Source organism: Momordica charantia (assembly GCF_013281855.1).
Source record: "Momordica charantia cultivar OHB3-1 chromosome 9 unlocalized genomic scaffold, Mcharantia_2.0 BLBB01000009.1, whole genome shotgun sequence".
NCBI classification, from domain to species: domain Eukaryota; kingdom Viridiplantae; phylum Streptophyta; class Magnoliopsida; order Cucurbitales; family Cucurbitaceae; genus Momordica; species Momordica charantia.
Window position 1 is genome coordinate 24,593,852 of NW_028275167.1, and position 18,025 is coordinate 24,611,876.

Here is an 18,025-nt window from a genome sequence, read left to right on the forward strand (position 1 = left end):
TCGTGTTGTTTTTCATAAATTAATTAAATATATCTACATCTACTTTTTTTAATAAATTAACGTCGCTTTATACTATTCATACCATACCATTGGAAATTCACCGACCCATATAATTTATTGGTTTTTTTCCCCAATTTCTAATTTTATAAGTATATTGTTTTAACTAAAGAGACGCTTGGTGAGTGAGTTTGATATAAAGCTCAATTCTAAGTAGAAAGTTTTAAAAACTTAGGCACATGTTTGATATCTCAGAGTTTAAAAAAATTGTGTTTTTAGTTTTTAAAACAAGCACTTCATTAATCCAAACAAAAAGAAGCCTCGTGGGCCACGTCAGCAAAAAGATTATCTTTCACATTTTTAGTAAAGCCAAGAAGGAAAATCACAAAGCCATAAGAAAATATTTCCAACCTAAGAGACTTTCTAGCAACAAGATGAACAACTCCCTTCCATTCTCTACAGACACGTACAAATTGAAATGAGAAGAAGGATGGAGTCATTGATCTAATAAAAAATTTCAACTAACACAATCTCTTTTAGTGTGAAAATTTTCATACACACCAACGAGCAATCGAACCTATCGTAAAAAATGTGTTTTTTCAAAATAATGCTTTTGAAATTATTCCGCCCATCACTCGAACCCCAACTCAAACCCAAGATGGAAATGATGATAAGGTAAGTGTTGCACCCACTACACCACTAAGAATTATATTACTTCTATAACTACTGCATAATATTTAATACAACATAATATTTTTTTTTCTAAAATTAACATCCGACTAGTCGTTTCTGACCATAGATACGTGTCAATAGATGGTCGTTTCTAAGAGACGTGACGTTTTAAGGCCACGTCTTATGGTCGTCTCTTTGCTGTCAATGACATGGTCGTTGTACTTCAAGAGACGACCATGTGGTGGAATCATTTCAAAAACATTATTTTGGAATAAGTTTGGAAAAACGTATTTTTTATTTAATTTTATTTAAACAAACATTATTTTAAAAATAAGTTTTTAATAAAACATTATTAAAAAAAAACCCCAATTTGTTTGGCTTGCTTACAATCCGCAAGAAGATGGTGTGTCCTGTCCCCTGCTTATAGGTAACACATCTAGGCCTTCCTTTCTTGGATTCGTTCTTAAATACTATTTTGTAATGTTTTTCAAAGAAAATTCTTGATTTTATGTGGTAAAAGCTTAAATACCAATTAGTTCGACTTGAATTTTCATGATTTTTCTATTTTAGTTATTGAGTTTTTGAAAGGTCTAGTTTAGTCTCTTAACTTTTTGAAAATTAATCATTTTTGTCTTTATATTTATTTCGCTTTTAACATATCGATAATATATCTTCCAGTGTACATATTAATATATGGATAGGTATATATTGAAGTCACATAGATTAGATGAGGCGACTATTAAATCAGCTCTATCATGTGGCGAAGTTAAAGAGCACAAATATAAAATTTTATTTTTGAAAGTTTAAAACTTTTGAAACTTGAGAAACTAAAATTTTTATTTTTTCCTTAAAATTTCAATGCCTAAATTATATATTTTGGATGTTGAGACTTAGAGACTAAAATGCGAAATAGAATTTAAATCTACCAAGTTTATTTCTATAATTATTTTTACAGATATTTTTAAAAATCACAGTGGGCCTGAAAGGTCCAATGGAAGCCATGGACATTGGACACGGCCCAAAGTTATTTCAAAAGGGTACAACTAAAAATAAACAAATAAAATATTTATAAAAAACAGTTTTCTTTTCCAGAGGAGAGAAACTTATAACCGCTTGATCGTTGGAGATATATGTCAATTACCGTTGAGTTATGTATTTTGAATTTTTTAAAGAATTTTGTTATAATTATTGATGTTGTTTTCCACCGAGCTCACAGGTCGGCTTTGTACTAACGAGGACGAGCTGCCGAGCTATTCGAGTGAACCTGCACAGGAAACAAACACTCCAACGCCCAAGTCAGTTACAAGTTCAAGTCGTTCTCGGAGGAAATTGTGTACCTGATCCTTGGGTGGAGTGCCCCTTTGACCACCAACTATAATGATTCAAGTATACATATTATTTCAATTATGTATAATTTTATGTCGATAATTGATTGATAAACTTTTTAAAATAAAACTATTTAAATCGTAAATTGTATTTTATTAAGATGGGAATGAGGAAAATGTATAAACGAATACAGATGTCCTTTTAAATACATGTGTCACTAATACAACGTGACATAAGTAACAAACTAAATCAATTAGTTGTAAACTATCTCAATATATTTTGTTCCCTTAAATTATTTGATAAAAAGATTAGGAGAAATAGTAACAATTATAATCCCATATTCTAAAACAAATGTTTATAACAAAGTTATATCGAATAAAATGTTATTAAAATGTTAATATAAAAGGTAATAAAAATAAAATGATGAAAATCGTTTTAAAATGTTCTTAAACATTAATTAATTAGGCTGCTCCTAGAATTTAAGAATGAACCTAACAAGTTTTACTAATTTTGAAGTTAAAAGTGAGTGAAAATTGAAAATATAATAAAAATAAAAATATATGAATACGTAAATGATGAACTAATTAAGATATCTCTCTTACAACCATACGTAGATGATGTAAATCTGATCATAGTTGAACTGGTTAAGACATCTATCTTCTACCTAGAGATTATGAATTTGAATCTTTACCCTACATATTGTACTAAAAATAACTTTTGTAAATGGTAAAATGGTAAAATTTAAAAAGTTTTTAGCAAGAAATGCTAAGATTTTCACCTATATAGTTTCTCATTTCTATTTTTTTTTAGGTTTTCTATTTTTTAAATTAAAAAAATAAAAAACTTTTAAATTAAATATTGAAATTTTTTGTCATATATATTTTTAAAAAATATATATTATATATTTTCTAAGCCGATAAAGTAATGCCTTTATTTATGTTTTGAAAAAAAACTAGAAATAAGAAACTTGAGACTTGGTTGGTAATCTTGTATTTTATTATTTTTTGTTTCCTATTTTTTAATAAAGAAAAACACAATTGAATTTGGAAGCTATTTCTTGTTTTTTATATTTTTTTTATTTAAAAATTAAGGTCACCATTAAATTATAGATTCAAAAAGGAAAAATTTTGTATGAAAATTATTTTTTTGGTTTATATTCACGTTTTTATGTTATTATTATATTTTATATTTATTATGTATTTTATAAGTAAAAAATGATAAAACGATATTTTTATTTATATCTTGAAAAAATTGAAAACTAGAACAAAAGTAATAAACTCGATTTTTTTCAATTTATGCAATTTTAAGAATGTTTCTAAAAAATTAGAAATATAAAATATAAATAGTTGCTAAATGTTTACATTTCTTAATAAAACTAAAACGAAAAACAAGGAAGGAAACGTTACCATGGACTCTAGAATACTCGTATTTCATTTCTAGCTAATTATAAATACATTAACTAGAAAGTGTGTTAATATTACTTTTAATTAAAATAATTTTTTATTATTAATTTTTTTGTTATAACAATTTATTTAAAATTAAAAAATAATAAATAATTAAAATAAAATTGAACTATATAGCACGACCATGATTAATATAAAAATATATTGTTATAATATTTAATAACAATAAATTATATTTTAATGATTTTATTGATATTAATTTATAATAGTGAAGTAAATTAAATACAAAATTGTAATAGTTATAATAAAATAACATCAACTAATAAAAGGTGATAATTTTTTATTAGAGAAATAAAAAATAAAATGGTGAAACAATTAATTAGGTAAGAGAAAAATACAAAAGTTGTAAGATAATTATTTGAAAAGGTATCTATTCACTAAATGAGAATGTAATTGATGAGAATTTAAGAGAGAAATGAACTTACCCACTTCAAAGATTGGGCAATTCTTTTCTTTAAATTTTAAATTTTAGGCTAAGTCAATTCATTTAAAATTTTATTCTTGTTCCTATCGATGGTTTCTATTAGTGATTTTTCTAAAATTACTTTCAGAAAACATGTTATATATATTGCTAAATTCTATCGAACTATCGAAGGTTGGCTTCCAATAAACTCAAGTGAGTTACGGAAAAACGATGTGCTCAAGGAGTGACTTGCTAAAAGGAAACTGAAATTTAAGTTAGTGAGAGTTCAAGCTCAGTAAATCAGCTAGACACAAAATTGCATAGGTGAATAGTAGAAATGACGTTCCTTTAATAAGTGAAGTGGGGTACAAGTTTGTCATGGCCGTCTCGACAGGAGGTTGGACGATTAAAGACTGTCGGACTTGAGGTCGAAGTCGCTTTAGCTTAATCAAGTGAGACTTGAGAGATTTGGTTAATCTTGTAGACTTCTACACATCACCATTTTTTAGTAGGTCGGACCTGTTATGTGAAATGTACAAATTTTATCAAGCTTACCAAACCGACGCGGTTACTCATATGTCATATTGGTTTTTACCCTCCAACAATATTTAAAAATCACTTCTTAAGAGAGATAGGAAAAGTGTACTATTTCAAAAGATTTATTAAAAATCTAAGTAACTGATTTTGGGCATTTAAACGTATAGGGTACAGTAACAAAAATAGAATGGATAAAAAAGTACAGAAGACCGAAACGGTAATTTTAAACCAAAAGCAAAAAAGAAAAAAAAAATTACAAAGCGGTGAAAAGTTGGCTCAAACTTCGGAAAAGTCAAACAACTAAAAAGAAACTAAACTGAGACAAACTTACTGATTCAGTCCTCACCAATTCCAACTAAAACCAACAACGCCACTGATTTCTGATCCACGTGCCCGTTCTCACGCTTACCTCATCAATTTCATCATCTGGACCCTCTGATTCACTTCACATCACATCAATCACAGCCGTCTGATCTCCCACCCCTCCATTTCCCAAACTGCCCTCCCCCTTCTCCCTCATTTACATCCCCTGCCCCTTTGCCGCGACTGGCCTAGGCCTACTCTCTCTCTTCTCTCTCTTTTTTACCATTCATGCAAAGTAATGGAACGGATTCCGAGGAACCTTTTCGCACTTTTGGACTTTGGATTGCTCCGCCTCACTCCCACTCTCTCTCTCTCTCGCTTTCGCATTGCATTTCCAGCTCTGTTCGGAAATCGGAGGTTCTTCCGCCGTCGCCGGTGGATGATCATTGATCGCCGCTGCTTTACTTCGGACTGTGTTTGCGCTCAGGTGTGTAGTTTGATCGGACTTACTTTGCTCTCCTTTCTCGATTTTTCTTTGGATGTGTTTACTGCGACTGTGTAATGATTATGATTATGGTTATGAGAATGAGGAGTATGATGAGGATGACTGTTTTTTGCAGTGGAAATGGTTAATTGCTGATTGATTTTGTTTGTTTTCAGCTCGAATTACAAGTATTCTCATGTCTGTTTGATTTTAATTCGTTTTCTCTCTGTTTAGTTTTAATGTCTCTCTCTGTCTCTCTCGATTCTGGCGAAGCTAATTTCTGCTGTGCTTCCAGCTGCCGGCATTGATTATTGACTGCTTCTCCATTATTACTGGGGGTGTGGTTGGTTTTTCTCAGGAGTGAAGCAGTGAATTAGCTAGATGACCTCGATTTTCATGTCCTTTTCCATTTTCTGCTGAAATTCTGTAAGTGTACATGATTGTGAAAGTGAAGGATATTTTTTTTAAAATTAATTCACCGGATTTTGTTTTGAAATGAAAACTATGATTATGTCTGAAATAACCGTGAGCTGGGGTTAATTAAATGATATGTTTAATGTGTTGCAACCAAAAATGTATTTTCAATATATGATGGAGATTATTTTTTCAATTCATAATTGAGTACGATTTTTGTAACTGTGACGCTTCATACGTTGCAAATCCGAGGGCAGTGTTAATAAATTATGTGTCCTGGTTTGGATTGCAATCTTCTTCTTCTTCTTCTTCTTCTATTATTATTTTTTTGGAATTACATTTGGGAGTTCAATCTTGCAGATTATTTATTTTTCTTAGTGGAGATTGCTGAAGCGGCTCAGCTGTTGGGTGATAAAAGATGGTTAAACTTAAAAGGCGTTTATATGAATTCAAGCATCCATTCAACGATTATCGTAATATTTACCTCTTTCCTGCTTTCTTCTCATTTTTTTTTTCTTTTTACATTTCTCTATGTTGCAATGGTAGTAATATGTCCTCCGACTATTTCGAGGTCTCAGATCTAGATATCAATAACCCAACATTATATACGATATCTTTGTTGATTTTTTCCGTTAGTATTTTTATTAATTTTTTTTGTTCAAGTTTTTCATATATTTTATCCAAATTTAGTTAATGAATCAAAAGTACAAGGAGCAAGTGCATCGCTCTTTTCATTGTTTTAGTTATAATTAACATCTAGCATGCGATATTTAAAATAGTGAGAACTATTAAGACTTGGTTGCTGCTAAAGTTGATCCATACACTGTCAAGTCGCCGAGGTTCTGATTTACACACCCTTTTGCTTCTCAAGTTTGGATTTGATAATCTTTTGAAATTTCAGAACTAATCGGTTCTTTTAAGTAACGTATTTCAGATAATTCCATTGAAATGTTGCCTAACACGGTACATTCAGTTCATTAGGGCCATGTCATCTATTTTCTCTTCGACTTTTATCAGCATTTCTAAAGCTCAACCTTTTAGTTAATACTCTGATTTCTTTCTGAAAGCATTCGAGGCAATGTGCTGTGGTTCTTGGCAAGCTGTGGAGAAAATAAGAATGAAGAATGGTTCAATGACCCTCCATTTAGTGAACGAGCAGTTTATGATTCTGGAAAGAGGTCCCTACTCAGACTTCCGCATTAGGTCGAGACGGGCGACTTCATCCGACTGCACCTGTTTTCTACGACCTGGTGTTGATGTTTGTGTTCTCTCTTCCTCCTCTTCCAGCTTGGAGAATTCCAATGTGCAGAATTCAGAGCTAGTAAGTTCCTTATATCCAACTTTCTGAGCTAGTAATGCTTATAACTTTAGCCCCATACTTGTCAGATTTCCTTAACTGCTTGGCTGTTATTTCACAGCCTTTTGTAATTATTCACCAATTATTGATGCCCTGATAGATGAAATATTTTAGGTTCACTAAATAAAAATACTTCTTGTTTTGTTCAATTGGTTGAACTCCTTCAACATCAAATTTGTTTCTCAGAGGGAACCTCTTGTCCTCTTATATTGTTCTTTTGTATCATTTTTGTTGCGATTCTGGATTTGATGCTTTCCATATGGCACATTATTTGAAGTTCTTATATGCTTTCCATAATACTACGTTTTCCCTTTTCATACAGCTTTGTACAGACTAATTTGAAGTGTTTTGGTCTATCACATTTTTTTGGTTATGCTAATTATCTAAATATTTTTCAATGGGAACTTTTCCAGGCTCATTCTATGCCTCTCTTTAAGTTTTAAGTTTCTTGTACATGTAAAATAACTGCAATTTTTCCGGGTCTCCATCTTTTGATAGATTGCAATTTCTTCTGCTATCAACATTTACATGGCTTTTATTATGCACCAGAGGAGGGAAAAGAAAGATAATTTCAGACTGTATAATTTGGAGTTTCTTTCATTGCCAGGTCTATGGCAATGAATGTCAATCATAAACTTTTTAAAATAATGAAGTTGATTTTTAGTGAATATTACTAAGTTGAAATAAATGGTGTTCTCATTCACATTAATTGATTTATGTTTTTGGCTCCAGAATGATTTATATTTGGAGAACTCTTGTTCTTTTTCTGGAGCTTAATCAACAGGATTGCTTTCTTAGGTGTGGATCGATGCTAAAATAAGCTCAATTGAGCGAAGGCCTCATGAAACTGGGTGTTCATGCCAGTTTTATGTTCAATTATATGCCGATCAAAAACCACTTGGTTCAGATAAAGGTTCACTTTGTAAAGAAATCAAAGAAATGGGAATTGATCAGATATCCATACTCCAAAAGGTTAGAAAGAACTTCTGTGTAGGTACACACTACCGATGGGATTTCTCTGAGGACTGCGCTCTGTTACCGAAAACAAAACTGCTTTTGGGAAAATTTCTGTCTGACCTTTCGTGGTTAGTAGTTACATCAGCATTGAAACATGTCACTTTTGATGTAAGATCAGTGGATAACAAGATCTTGTATCAAGTTTTGGAAAGTAACCAAAAGAGCACTTTAGTAGCTTCTGACAAGATTTTAAACGTTGTAAACTTTAGAAATGATGATGGTATGTTTATTCCAATAATACATCAGCTAGATTCCTCTGATAAGATTGAGATGCCTCCTGCAGAGGATGCATTTGTCAATCAACTGCATTCCTTTACTGATCTTATGGACTTGAGGCGTTCAAAACGCCGTAATGTCCAACCTGATCGTTTTGTTGGCTGCGATTCTATTGATGAATCAGAAATTGACTACAGTGGAACCAGGGTATATAAAACAGAGCAATGGAATGATGATGAGATGTCATTACCACTTGCTTGCCTTTTTGGCACACCTGCGGGTCCTTCAAAAGTAAAGATTGAAAATGAAAGCAACAACCATTTCAATAAATCGTGTGTGCATGATGAGCTCTCTGATTTCAAGAGCAGAATTAGATCAATGGAAACGAAATCAGGAATGAGTGATGAAATAGAAGATCAAAATCATCTTGCTATAGTTCCTGTACTTGATGAACAGCCAATTGCATCTGATCCGTATCCTGCTGAGGCCAACAATTGTGGTAATGGTAATTATACGAAACAGATAACCGAAATGTCAGCCACATATTACTACATAAACAACAAACGTAAAATACGAAAAAGAAACTTTTCAGACTTTGAAGATGTGGACTTTGAGAATGGTAGCTGCAGGGCAAAAGCTTCTAGTAGTAAAGGTAAGAGGCCGAGGTATCATTCCGTAAGTTACAAAGAGGATGGTCATCCCAAAGAAAGACCATGGCAGAAAAGGTCCTTAAGTGCAGGTGCTTACAAGGATTTGATTAATTCCTTCTTGAAGAATATTGATTCCACTATTAAAAAAGAAGAGCCACAAATAATTGATCAATGGAAAGAATTTAAGAACAAAAGCTGCTTGGATAAGAGGATGGAGATGGAACTACCCCCCAATGAGAATGAAGAAGAAGGCTCTGAGATTGAAATGTTGTGGAGAGAAATGGAAATATCCCTTGCCTCAAGTTACCTTATTGAGGCCAACCAGGTAAAATAATTAGACATAAATGATCCTTAGATTCTTTCTATTTAAATGGATATTCATGATAATGCTAATTCAGATTGCAAAGAGTTGATTTTGCAGGGTTTTAGTAATGGAACTTCTGTGGAGCCTGAACAGCAAGCAGGCAAATGGTGCCAGCATGAGTTCAAGTTGAATGAAGAAATTGGGATGCTCTGCCATATATGTGGCTTTGTCAGCACTGAAATTAAAGATGTATCAGCACCATTTGTAAGTCAAATTCCAAACTCTAGAATGCGGGAATGTTTTTAGATATCATTCTGGTTGTAGCCTTTAGAAGTCTGCATTGATCATTTAATCCTAATTTTTCTTTTGTGCAAACTGTAATTTGCATATGGTTCGACTAAGTTTTGTATGGTCTCATCCTTGTATATTATGCCGGATCCAAAATTTTGCAAGTTCTGCTTGGTGTTTCCTTTTGGATATTACAACTTGTTTATTTCTCTATAGATGCAACACATGAGCTGGAATGCAGAAGAGAAACGGATTGAAGAAAAGGATTCAGAGCACAATACCGACGGAGAGGAGGAGATGAATATTTTTTGTGGCCTTCCTTCTTCTGATGATCCTTTATCAGAAGAAAATGACAACGTGTGGGCCTTGATCCCTGAATTCAGAAGGAAGTTACACCTCCACCAGAAAAAGGCATTTGAGTTCCTGTGGAAAAATGTTGCTGGTTCTCTGGTTCCAGCTCTCATGGATCAAGCTTCTCGTAAAATAGGCGGTTGTGTGATATCTCATACACCAGGAGCTGGAAAAACCTTTCTGATCATCTCATTTCTTGTTAGTTACTTGAAACTATTCCCGGGGAAAAGGCCGCTTGTCCTTGCTCCAAAGACAACTCTTTATACATGGTACAAAGAATTTATTAAGTGGGAAGTTCCTGTACCAATTCATCTAATACATGGTCGTAGAACTTACCGAGTGTTCAGGTCGAATTCCAAACCAGTGGCATTTGCAGGAGGACCAAGGCCTACAGATGATGTCATGCACATCTTGGATTGCTTGGAAAAGATAAAGAAATGGCATGCACATCCAAGTGTTCTTGTTATGGGCTATACATCATTTCTTACACTAATGAGGGAAGATGCAAAGTTTGCACACAGAAAGTACATGGCCAAAGTTTTGCGCCAAAGCCCCGGTATTCTAATACTGGATGAAGGGCATAACCCCAGGAGTACTAAGTCCAGGCTGAGGAAGGTTTTGATGAAAGTCGAAACGGACCTCAGAATACTCCTCTCAGGTACATTGTTTCAAAATAACTTCTGTGAATATTTCAATACTCTTTGCTTGGCAAGACCTAAGTTTGTGAATGAAGTGTTGAAGAAACTGGACCCAAAATTCAAGAGGAAAAAAAGAAAAGCTCCGCACTTGCAGGAAGCTCGGGCGAGGAAATTCTTTTTGGACAAGATAGCTAGGAAAATCGATGCGGGCGATGAAGAAGACAGGAAGAAAGGTTTAAACATGTTAAGGAATATCACAAGTGGGTTTATTGATGTTTATGAAGGCGGAGGTAATGAGGCCCTTCCTGGTTTACAAATTTACACCTTACTAATGAACACAACTGATATACAGCAACAAATTTTGAATAAACTGCACAAGATAATGGCTAAATTCCCTGGATATCCACTTGAATTAGAACTCCTCATAACTCTTGGTTCAATACATCCTTGGTTAGTAAAAACTGCAGTTTGTGCCAGCAAATTTTTCAGTGAGAAGGAACTGATGGAGCTAGAAAAGTACAAATTCGATTTGAGGAAAGGGTCAAAGGTGATGTTTGTTCTGAATCTTGTGTATCGTGTCGTCAAGAAGGAAAAAATCCTGATCTTCTGCCACAACATTGCACCCGTCAAACTATTCATCGAGCTGTTCGAGAACGTCTTTAGGTGGAAAAAGGGCCGGGAGATTCTGGCGCTCACTGGCGACCTTGAGCTATTTGAACGTGGAAAAGTGATGGATAAGTTTGAAGATCCAGGGGGGCCATCCAAAGTCTTGCTTGCTTCAATTACTGCATGTGCAGAAGGCATTAGTCTGACGGCAGCTTCACGAGTCATCCTATTGGATTCCGAGTGGAATCCTTCAAAGACAAAGCAGGCAATTGCTCGGGCTTTTCGCCCCGGCCAACTTAAGGTTGTGTATGTCTATCAACTACTGGTAACTGGCACACTAGAAGAAGACAAGTACAAGAGGACTACATGGAAGGAATGGGTGTCAAGTATGATTTTCAGTGAGGCGTTTGTGGAGGATCCTTCTAAATGGCAAGCAGAAAAAATTGAAGACGAAGTTTTGAGAGAGATGGTCGAGGAAGATCGAGTCAAATCGTTCCATATGATTATGAAAAATGAGAAGGCGTCTACTGTGATCAGAGAAAAGGATTAGCCTCCATATAAAGGTATGTTAAATACCTCTCTTTTTCTCTTCTTTCTCTTATGTTATATGTATGAAATAATGACTGCTCCTCCCACCCTCATGTTTATTACGTAGATGTTTGTATATAATAAGATGAAAAGTTGTGTTTTTCTTTACTAATAATCGTTTTTATATTTGCAATTTTGAATTTTACTGCATAATTGCTTGTTTTCTCTGTTATTTGATGCACCATTATCTAAACCATATTGCTAATCACAAACAGCTGGAGATATATGTGAGAATTTTGATGGGCATATTGGTTGTGGCACTAGGCACACTTTTTTTTAGAGAGGACATGAAAATGTGATTTGTTTGAAAACTTCGGATTGAGTGTTTTTTTGTTTAAAGAACAAATAAAAAAGTATCATAATTATGTTTAGATAATCGTTTATGGAAGTTATTTTTCTCTTAATAGTTTTTAGATTTCATGACATAATATTTTATTTTAGTGAAATGGAGACAGGTTTTAAAAGCATATAACCAAACTAAAACTAAGGTTATTATTATAATTATAATAATTTTATTATTATTTCTTTTGAGTTTAATAACATGCGGAGAATATGGTATTCGAATTTCCGACGGTTGAGAATATATGCTTTAACTAGTTTAGCTATGCTTAGATTAGCCAAAACTAAATTTAGGTAAGAATGTAATTAAACTTTTTTTTTTTCATTTTTTTTATTACATGATCTGTTTTTTTTTTCTTTTTGGAACTGAACTTGTTCTTATGTGATTATGGACTTGTGAATAAGTGACAAACATTAAAAAATAGTTAATATCCTAATGGACTGTTTTGTATAATCAAGGTATTTGGCTCTTTTTCAATCCTCTAAGAAAGGTTTCATTTATCTGGGCATTTCGCTATGGATTCCCTCACTTATTTTTTTTGGCCTCAACCCACAATATCTAAGAAAAAAGTTCAGATGTAGTGAAAATAGTATACTTTAAGCTTCTTAATTGCTTGACAGATTCTAATGGGGGGTTAAAGCTTTGGATATTGTTTGTCTCTTAAATTTAATTAGTTAGCTTTACAGGTCTTTGATTAGAAATAGAAACAATCAGTAAGATTCATTTTTATGCTTTAGCTTAAGGGTGGAGATGAAATTTTTTTCTCTTTCTTTTTCTGAGAAGCGAGGGTTCAAACCTTCGACATATCTTAACCGCTAAACCACTAAAGTTAGCGGGTAAGGATGGAGGTAAAAGGAGTAATTTTCAATTCAATCTTGTCAGAATTACATTTGAATAGGTTTTCTTAGGAGGGGAGGATTTGAATCACCAACTTTTCGGGAGGTAAGTAATGTCTTAACTAGTTAGTATTCGAATATATTATTCCATTGCATTTAAATTTTCTCCCTTCTAATATGTAGATAGTTTACTTATAACAAAATCATCTAGCGTTTTTACATTAATTACGATGTTGGGTTGGTTGCACTAATTAATTTTAGCCTTTAATGGCCATTAACATGGTGGCGACGAATTTCTACCTTTTAGGTCCGTTTAATAAACTACTATCTTTTTCTTTTTTAAACAACAATGCAGGGTGGAGATTCAAATCTCCGACCTTTTGATCGATGATATATGCCTTAACCAATTGATGATATATGCCTTAATCAGTTGAGGTACGTTCAGGTAATAAATTGTAATTTATTTTATAGAAACTCAAAGTTTGGACGTAAGTTTTGCGTACTTTGCAAATTAATGTATTCTAAGATGTAGATGATTCATTAGATCGTGGGAATTTAAACTTGCATCCCCTTCTTTTTATGTATGACACAATTTCTTACCAAACACGAAGATCATAATCTCTTCAATTTGGTTTTTAATTTTTTTTCCTTTTAATGTGTGGAATGGGGGATTTGAATTCACGACCTTTTGGTGTCGGACATAGGTGTTTTTACCCGTGACTAATTCTTATTGTCTTGGAAGTTTCAATTTGATTTTGTATTTAGTTAAATCTCACAAATAGACAGGAAGGAAAAAAAAAGATACAATAGCTGGCTGAAAACACCACAATAGAGTTAAACCAAACATAGTTCAAATGGTTATGACACCTATCTCTGACCAAGTAGAATTTTTATAATGTTTATTAGTTATAATAAATGCTATAATAAATCATGAAGATATAGCCTATTTACAATGGTCCTGAAAATTTTATTACAATATTAGTCCTTTTTGTTAGTGTTGCCATATCATGTAGAAATGAACTAGTATTTTCTTTTCTATTGAGTGTTAGTTGTATTTTAAGTAAGAAAAATGATTTAAGGAGGTTTAATTTGTGAGGTTTAACCAAAGTATGAGATTAAATTGATCAGACTATTAAATCATAGGGATCAAACTAAAACTAAACTCAAACTACAAAGGACTCAATTGGTAATTATATATATATATATATATATAGATAGAATCTTTTCCAACCAACGATATACTCATACTAATTATGTCATTTATTTACTAATTAAATTCACTTATACTAATTTAGGTACAATTAAAAGACAACATTAAACATGTGTGCATTTCATTAGAGGCCACACAATTCGTTGCTCTTAAGAAGTAAATGAGCGTAAAACATGACTATAGTTTAGTAGTTTTTCTTCTTGCTTCAACCTTAGAGTCGCTCTCTTTCACATTGTAAGTATCAAATAATTTCAATTTAGTCTGTTTCGTTGTTGGTGAATAATAAAATTGGCTGACAATAAACTTACATTATGGTATATAATTAATAGTTAGTGAATTGACAGAAATTTAGAGGGAAGAAAAAAGGTTAGAAAAAGCTATAAATTTCTACCATTTTCTTAGGAATGTTGAGGAATCAGAAACTTTTTTTTCTCTCCTCTCCTCTAAATCTTCACCAGTTAAATAATGGTGATAGACTAAATTGAAAAATATTAAAACATAAGGGGCGATTAAGTTGAAAATTTTTAAACATTAAGAATTAAATTGAAAAAAATACCAAAATATTAGAGACTAAAATGCATCTCTTTTAACCTATTATATATCAAAGGAGCACAACATGGGCATGGGCATTTAGTGAGAGGTCACCAATATTACAAAAAGCATTATAAGTATGAATATTACCATATTCATAACATAGTGTGTATCAGCTAATATGTGTTTAGCTCGATAAATGAAATCTACTCATTTCCTTGAGATTAGAAGTTCAAACTGTTGTACTCCTAATTTATTGTATTAAAAAGATATAGTGTGTATTAAACTACTTTATATGGAACAATTCCCACTATTTGGTCTAGGACAAACCACTAGTAAAGTACATGATCCCACCTAACCTCAACGTATAAACATGAGACCTTATAAAAGGGTGGGTTGGTGCCAGCCTTTTGCCTTTTTACATAACGTAAATGTTTTACGAACAATATTTGGGTGCTGGCTGGTCACCACCTGTCTTCATGTTAACCACCACTCAAAATTTGACAATTTTTTAATTTTTTTAAAAAGAGAAAAGTATCTCTTTCTCTTCATTTCTATCTCGTACATGTAGAAAATTTAATAGTGGTCAATAAGGAGATAGGTAAGGATTGGTTAGCATCAAATTATTATTCAACACACATTTTAACACTCTAGGTTGAACTTAAGGGTATTTTTGTAATTTACTTTTTTTTTTTTTTGGGTTACTATATAATTTTGGTAGCTTAGAAATTTATCCCTGATGTCATTTCCAGCTATCGATGGAATAAACACGTATGTGTGCCACATGGTGACTTCATTTTTTAAAAATTTGTTGAAAGGCGCACTTTATACCCTCCCTATTTTCATTTAACTTATTGGCTCCTTGCAGTAAAAAAATAAAAGAAATATAAAGTTGAATTATAGTTGAAGTGATCTATACTTGTGTTTCTTCAACTAAAAAAATCTATTAGAACATCTATTTTCAACTAAGTGGATTGTTAGTTGAGTGAAAAACTAGCCATCAAAATTATTTAACTAGCTATAAATTAAAAAATTGGTAAAAATCGTTTTAGATGAAATTTGTCAATGAATTTCATTTCTATTATGAGTTTTAACTGTCATTCTCTTCCAAATAATCACCAATACAAAAAAATACGATAATATTTTTTAACAAAGAAAATATTTTTCTCCAAAAAATAAAACACAGAAGAGAAGAGAAGAAGAGACTACCCTCTTTTCATTTCTGTATCAATCTTCTTCATTCACCATCGATTTAGCATTTTGTTGAAAATGTCACTAATATATACATAATATTAATATTAATTATTTTTAACTAATTTAGAAATATGAAAACACTTATTTGTTAATTTAAATATATTTTTACGATTTTTTGATATTTCTAACTTTGACATAAATATTCATCGACATCGATATTTTATCAATATTTCGATCGATATTTCCATGAAATTGAGATCTCGATATTTTCATCAACATCGACATTTAAATTTTTGGTCGAAAGTATATCGACAAAAAGCACCATAATTCTCTATCCATACCCTCTCTCCTATACTTAGATTAAGGTATTTGGCTTCAGTACCAAAACCTACCATCTTCAAACAAAATCAAATTTAATACATACATATAATATGGTGCATTGAATACTACTCATAGAGAGAGAGAGAGAGATTTGGCCAAAAACTAAAACTAAAACTATGGGTTTGAGGGATTGAAAACCAGGATACCAGCTGAGGCAAAACAATTGCAAAAATTTATGACTCCCAAACATGACCTCAAATACAACCAATCCTTATAAATAATCATCTCTCTCTCTCTATCTCTTGTTTTGCTAAGTTGATGAGCAATGTAATAGAATTAATAAATGCAAGTGATCTAGTTAAGCTTCCCCTTTCTTGTAAAAGGGTACCAACATGTTCATTTTCTATCTCTCTACTGACCTTCGCATAGCTAAGCGGATTAAAGCATTTATGTTCCACTAGAAAGTCGTGAGTTTGATTCCCTCTATCCCATACATGTTATACTCGGAAAAAAAAATTAATCTTTGACTCCCTTTGTTATCAAAATGACAAATGACTAATATTCTACGAAGGGGTTTCTCTTCTTTGTTTGAAGAAATATGAGATAACGTGCTTCTCTTCCATTTGTAAAAAGAAAAAACAAATCAAGGTTTAGTTCTTTAAATCTTAATATATATTGAATTCAACTAAATTATGAATATAAATTTTTTTTTTTAATCTTCGGGAGTCTAAATTTGCTTGGTTTTACCTTTGGATTTACTTAAAAGACATTTTTTATGTCAACAGGATATTGTACTATTCTTCACCTTTTAACTAATGTAAGGTTATTTTCCACGTTCCAACAATATTCTCTCCTTAGATAAAGAAGTATCATGTCTCCCATCAAATAGTAGTCATCTCTATCTGTCCACTTTTAATTAGACACATTCGAGAGTCTGCTTTTATTCAGGTAAACTTTTCTCTCCTTCTAGGCATTTCGCTTGTTCTACTAGACCTCAAACTATAGACTGAATTGTCGATATTCCACTGTCCTTTATCGTACCGTTAACAAATAATCTAAGGTTTTTTTTTTTTCTTTTTCCTTCAAAATGATATAGATTCGAGATCACCACATGGTGTACGACACTTTAATTTCCTACGTCTTTATATCAAGTTGTGTACTTCAGTTGAGAATTAAAAGTTATATATCATAAATATAATAAATTAAACATCATTTCACACAAACAGTTGACCAAACAGGAAAAAGGATCAACATGCCAAATCTTAGGAAAATGATATGTATCTTGTTGAAAAATATTTAGATGATTATCCACCCATCTTTTCTTTTACTGATCACTATTAAACTGTTTACAAGTAGAAGAGATAAATATAGAAAATGAAATAATTTTACTTTTCTAAAAAACTAAAAAACTATCAATTTTTTATTGATTGGTCAGCATAAAGATGGGTGTTGACCGATAAGCACTTAAGTATTGTTCTATCTACTCTCTAAGTTATTCCAATGTAATTCTTTGGTATAAAAATATGTCACAATGTTTGTAATATACTTATTTCATATATATTATAATGTATATTAGACTTTTCTTAGAAATTACATGATTATTATTTATAAAGTTAGTTAAATAGTTGCAATTTGCAAACTTTTCTTTAATCCAATAATCCAAATGATATATCTTTTCAAAGATTATAACAATTATTAGAGTAATGTTTTGGGGGAGGGGCAATTGAAGTTTCACCCTTGCAGTATTTGGACCATAGGATGGAAAAGACCAAGCTTTGTGAATAGTGAGAGTACCAACTTTACTAATATACATTTTTAATTAAAAAGAGAAAGTTGGTGTGAAGAAAAAAATACATTTTATCCTAAAGTTTGAAAATAATAATTGATAATCCATATATATTTAGCATCATCCATTTTTTTTTTCTTATTTCTCACTTCTAATTTTTTAAAAAACGTAACCCTGTTTCTCATTTTTCATT

General features: G+C 32.0%; 1 protein-coding gene across 2 annotated transcripts; it reads left to right on the forward strand.

The window, feature by feature from the left end:
- Positions 1-4,943: 4,943 nt before the first annotated feature.
- On the forward strand, positions 4,944-13,489 carry LOC111015971 (SNF2 domain-containing protein CLASSY 1). Of its 2 annotated transcripts, XM_022291186.2 has the most exons (8): positions 4,944-5,188; positions 5,481-5,611; positions 5,960-6,072; positions 6,667-6,920; positions 7,755-9,164; positions 9,261-9,407; positions 9,648-11,589; positions 13,146-13,489. In XM_022291186.2, exons 3-7 carry the CDS (start codon positions 6,018-6,020, stop codon positions 11,574-11,576), a joined length of 3,795 nt encoding a protein of 1,264 aa, XP_022146878.2. In that variant the 5' UTR covers positions 4,944-5,188; positions 5,481-5,611; positions 5,960-6,017; the 3' UTR covers positions 11,577-11,589; positions 13,146-13,489. The 2 variants fall into 2 exon arrangements, with proteins under 2 accessions (XP_022146878.2, XP_022146879.2); XM_022291187.2 differs by lacking the exon at positions 5,481-5,611.
- The last annotated feature ends 4,536 nt before the right edge of the window (positions 13,490-18,025 follow it).

Bases quoted from the DNA above. Each gene is read 5' to 3' on its own strand.
- LOC111015971 (XM_022291186.2), top strand. From the start codon at position 6,018: ATGGTTAAACTTAAAAGGCGTTTATATGAATTCAAGCATCCATTCAAC. The intron at 6,073-6,666 runs GTAATATTTACC...TCTTTCTGAAAG, and splicing joins GCATCCATTCAACGATTATC to CATTCGAGGCAATGTGCTGT. The intron at 6,921-7,754 runs GTAAGTTCCTTA...TTGCTTTCTTAG, and splicing joins ATGTGCAGAATTCAGAGCTA to GTGTGGATCGATGCTAAAAT.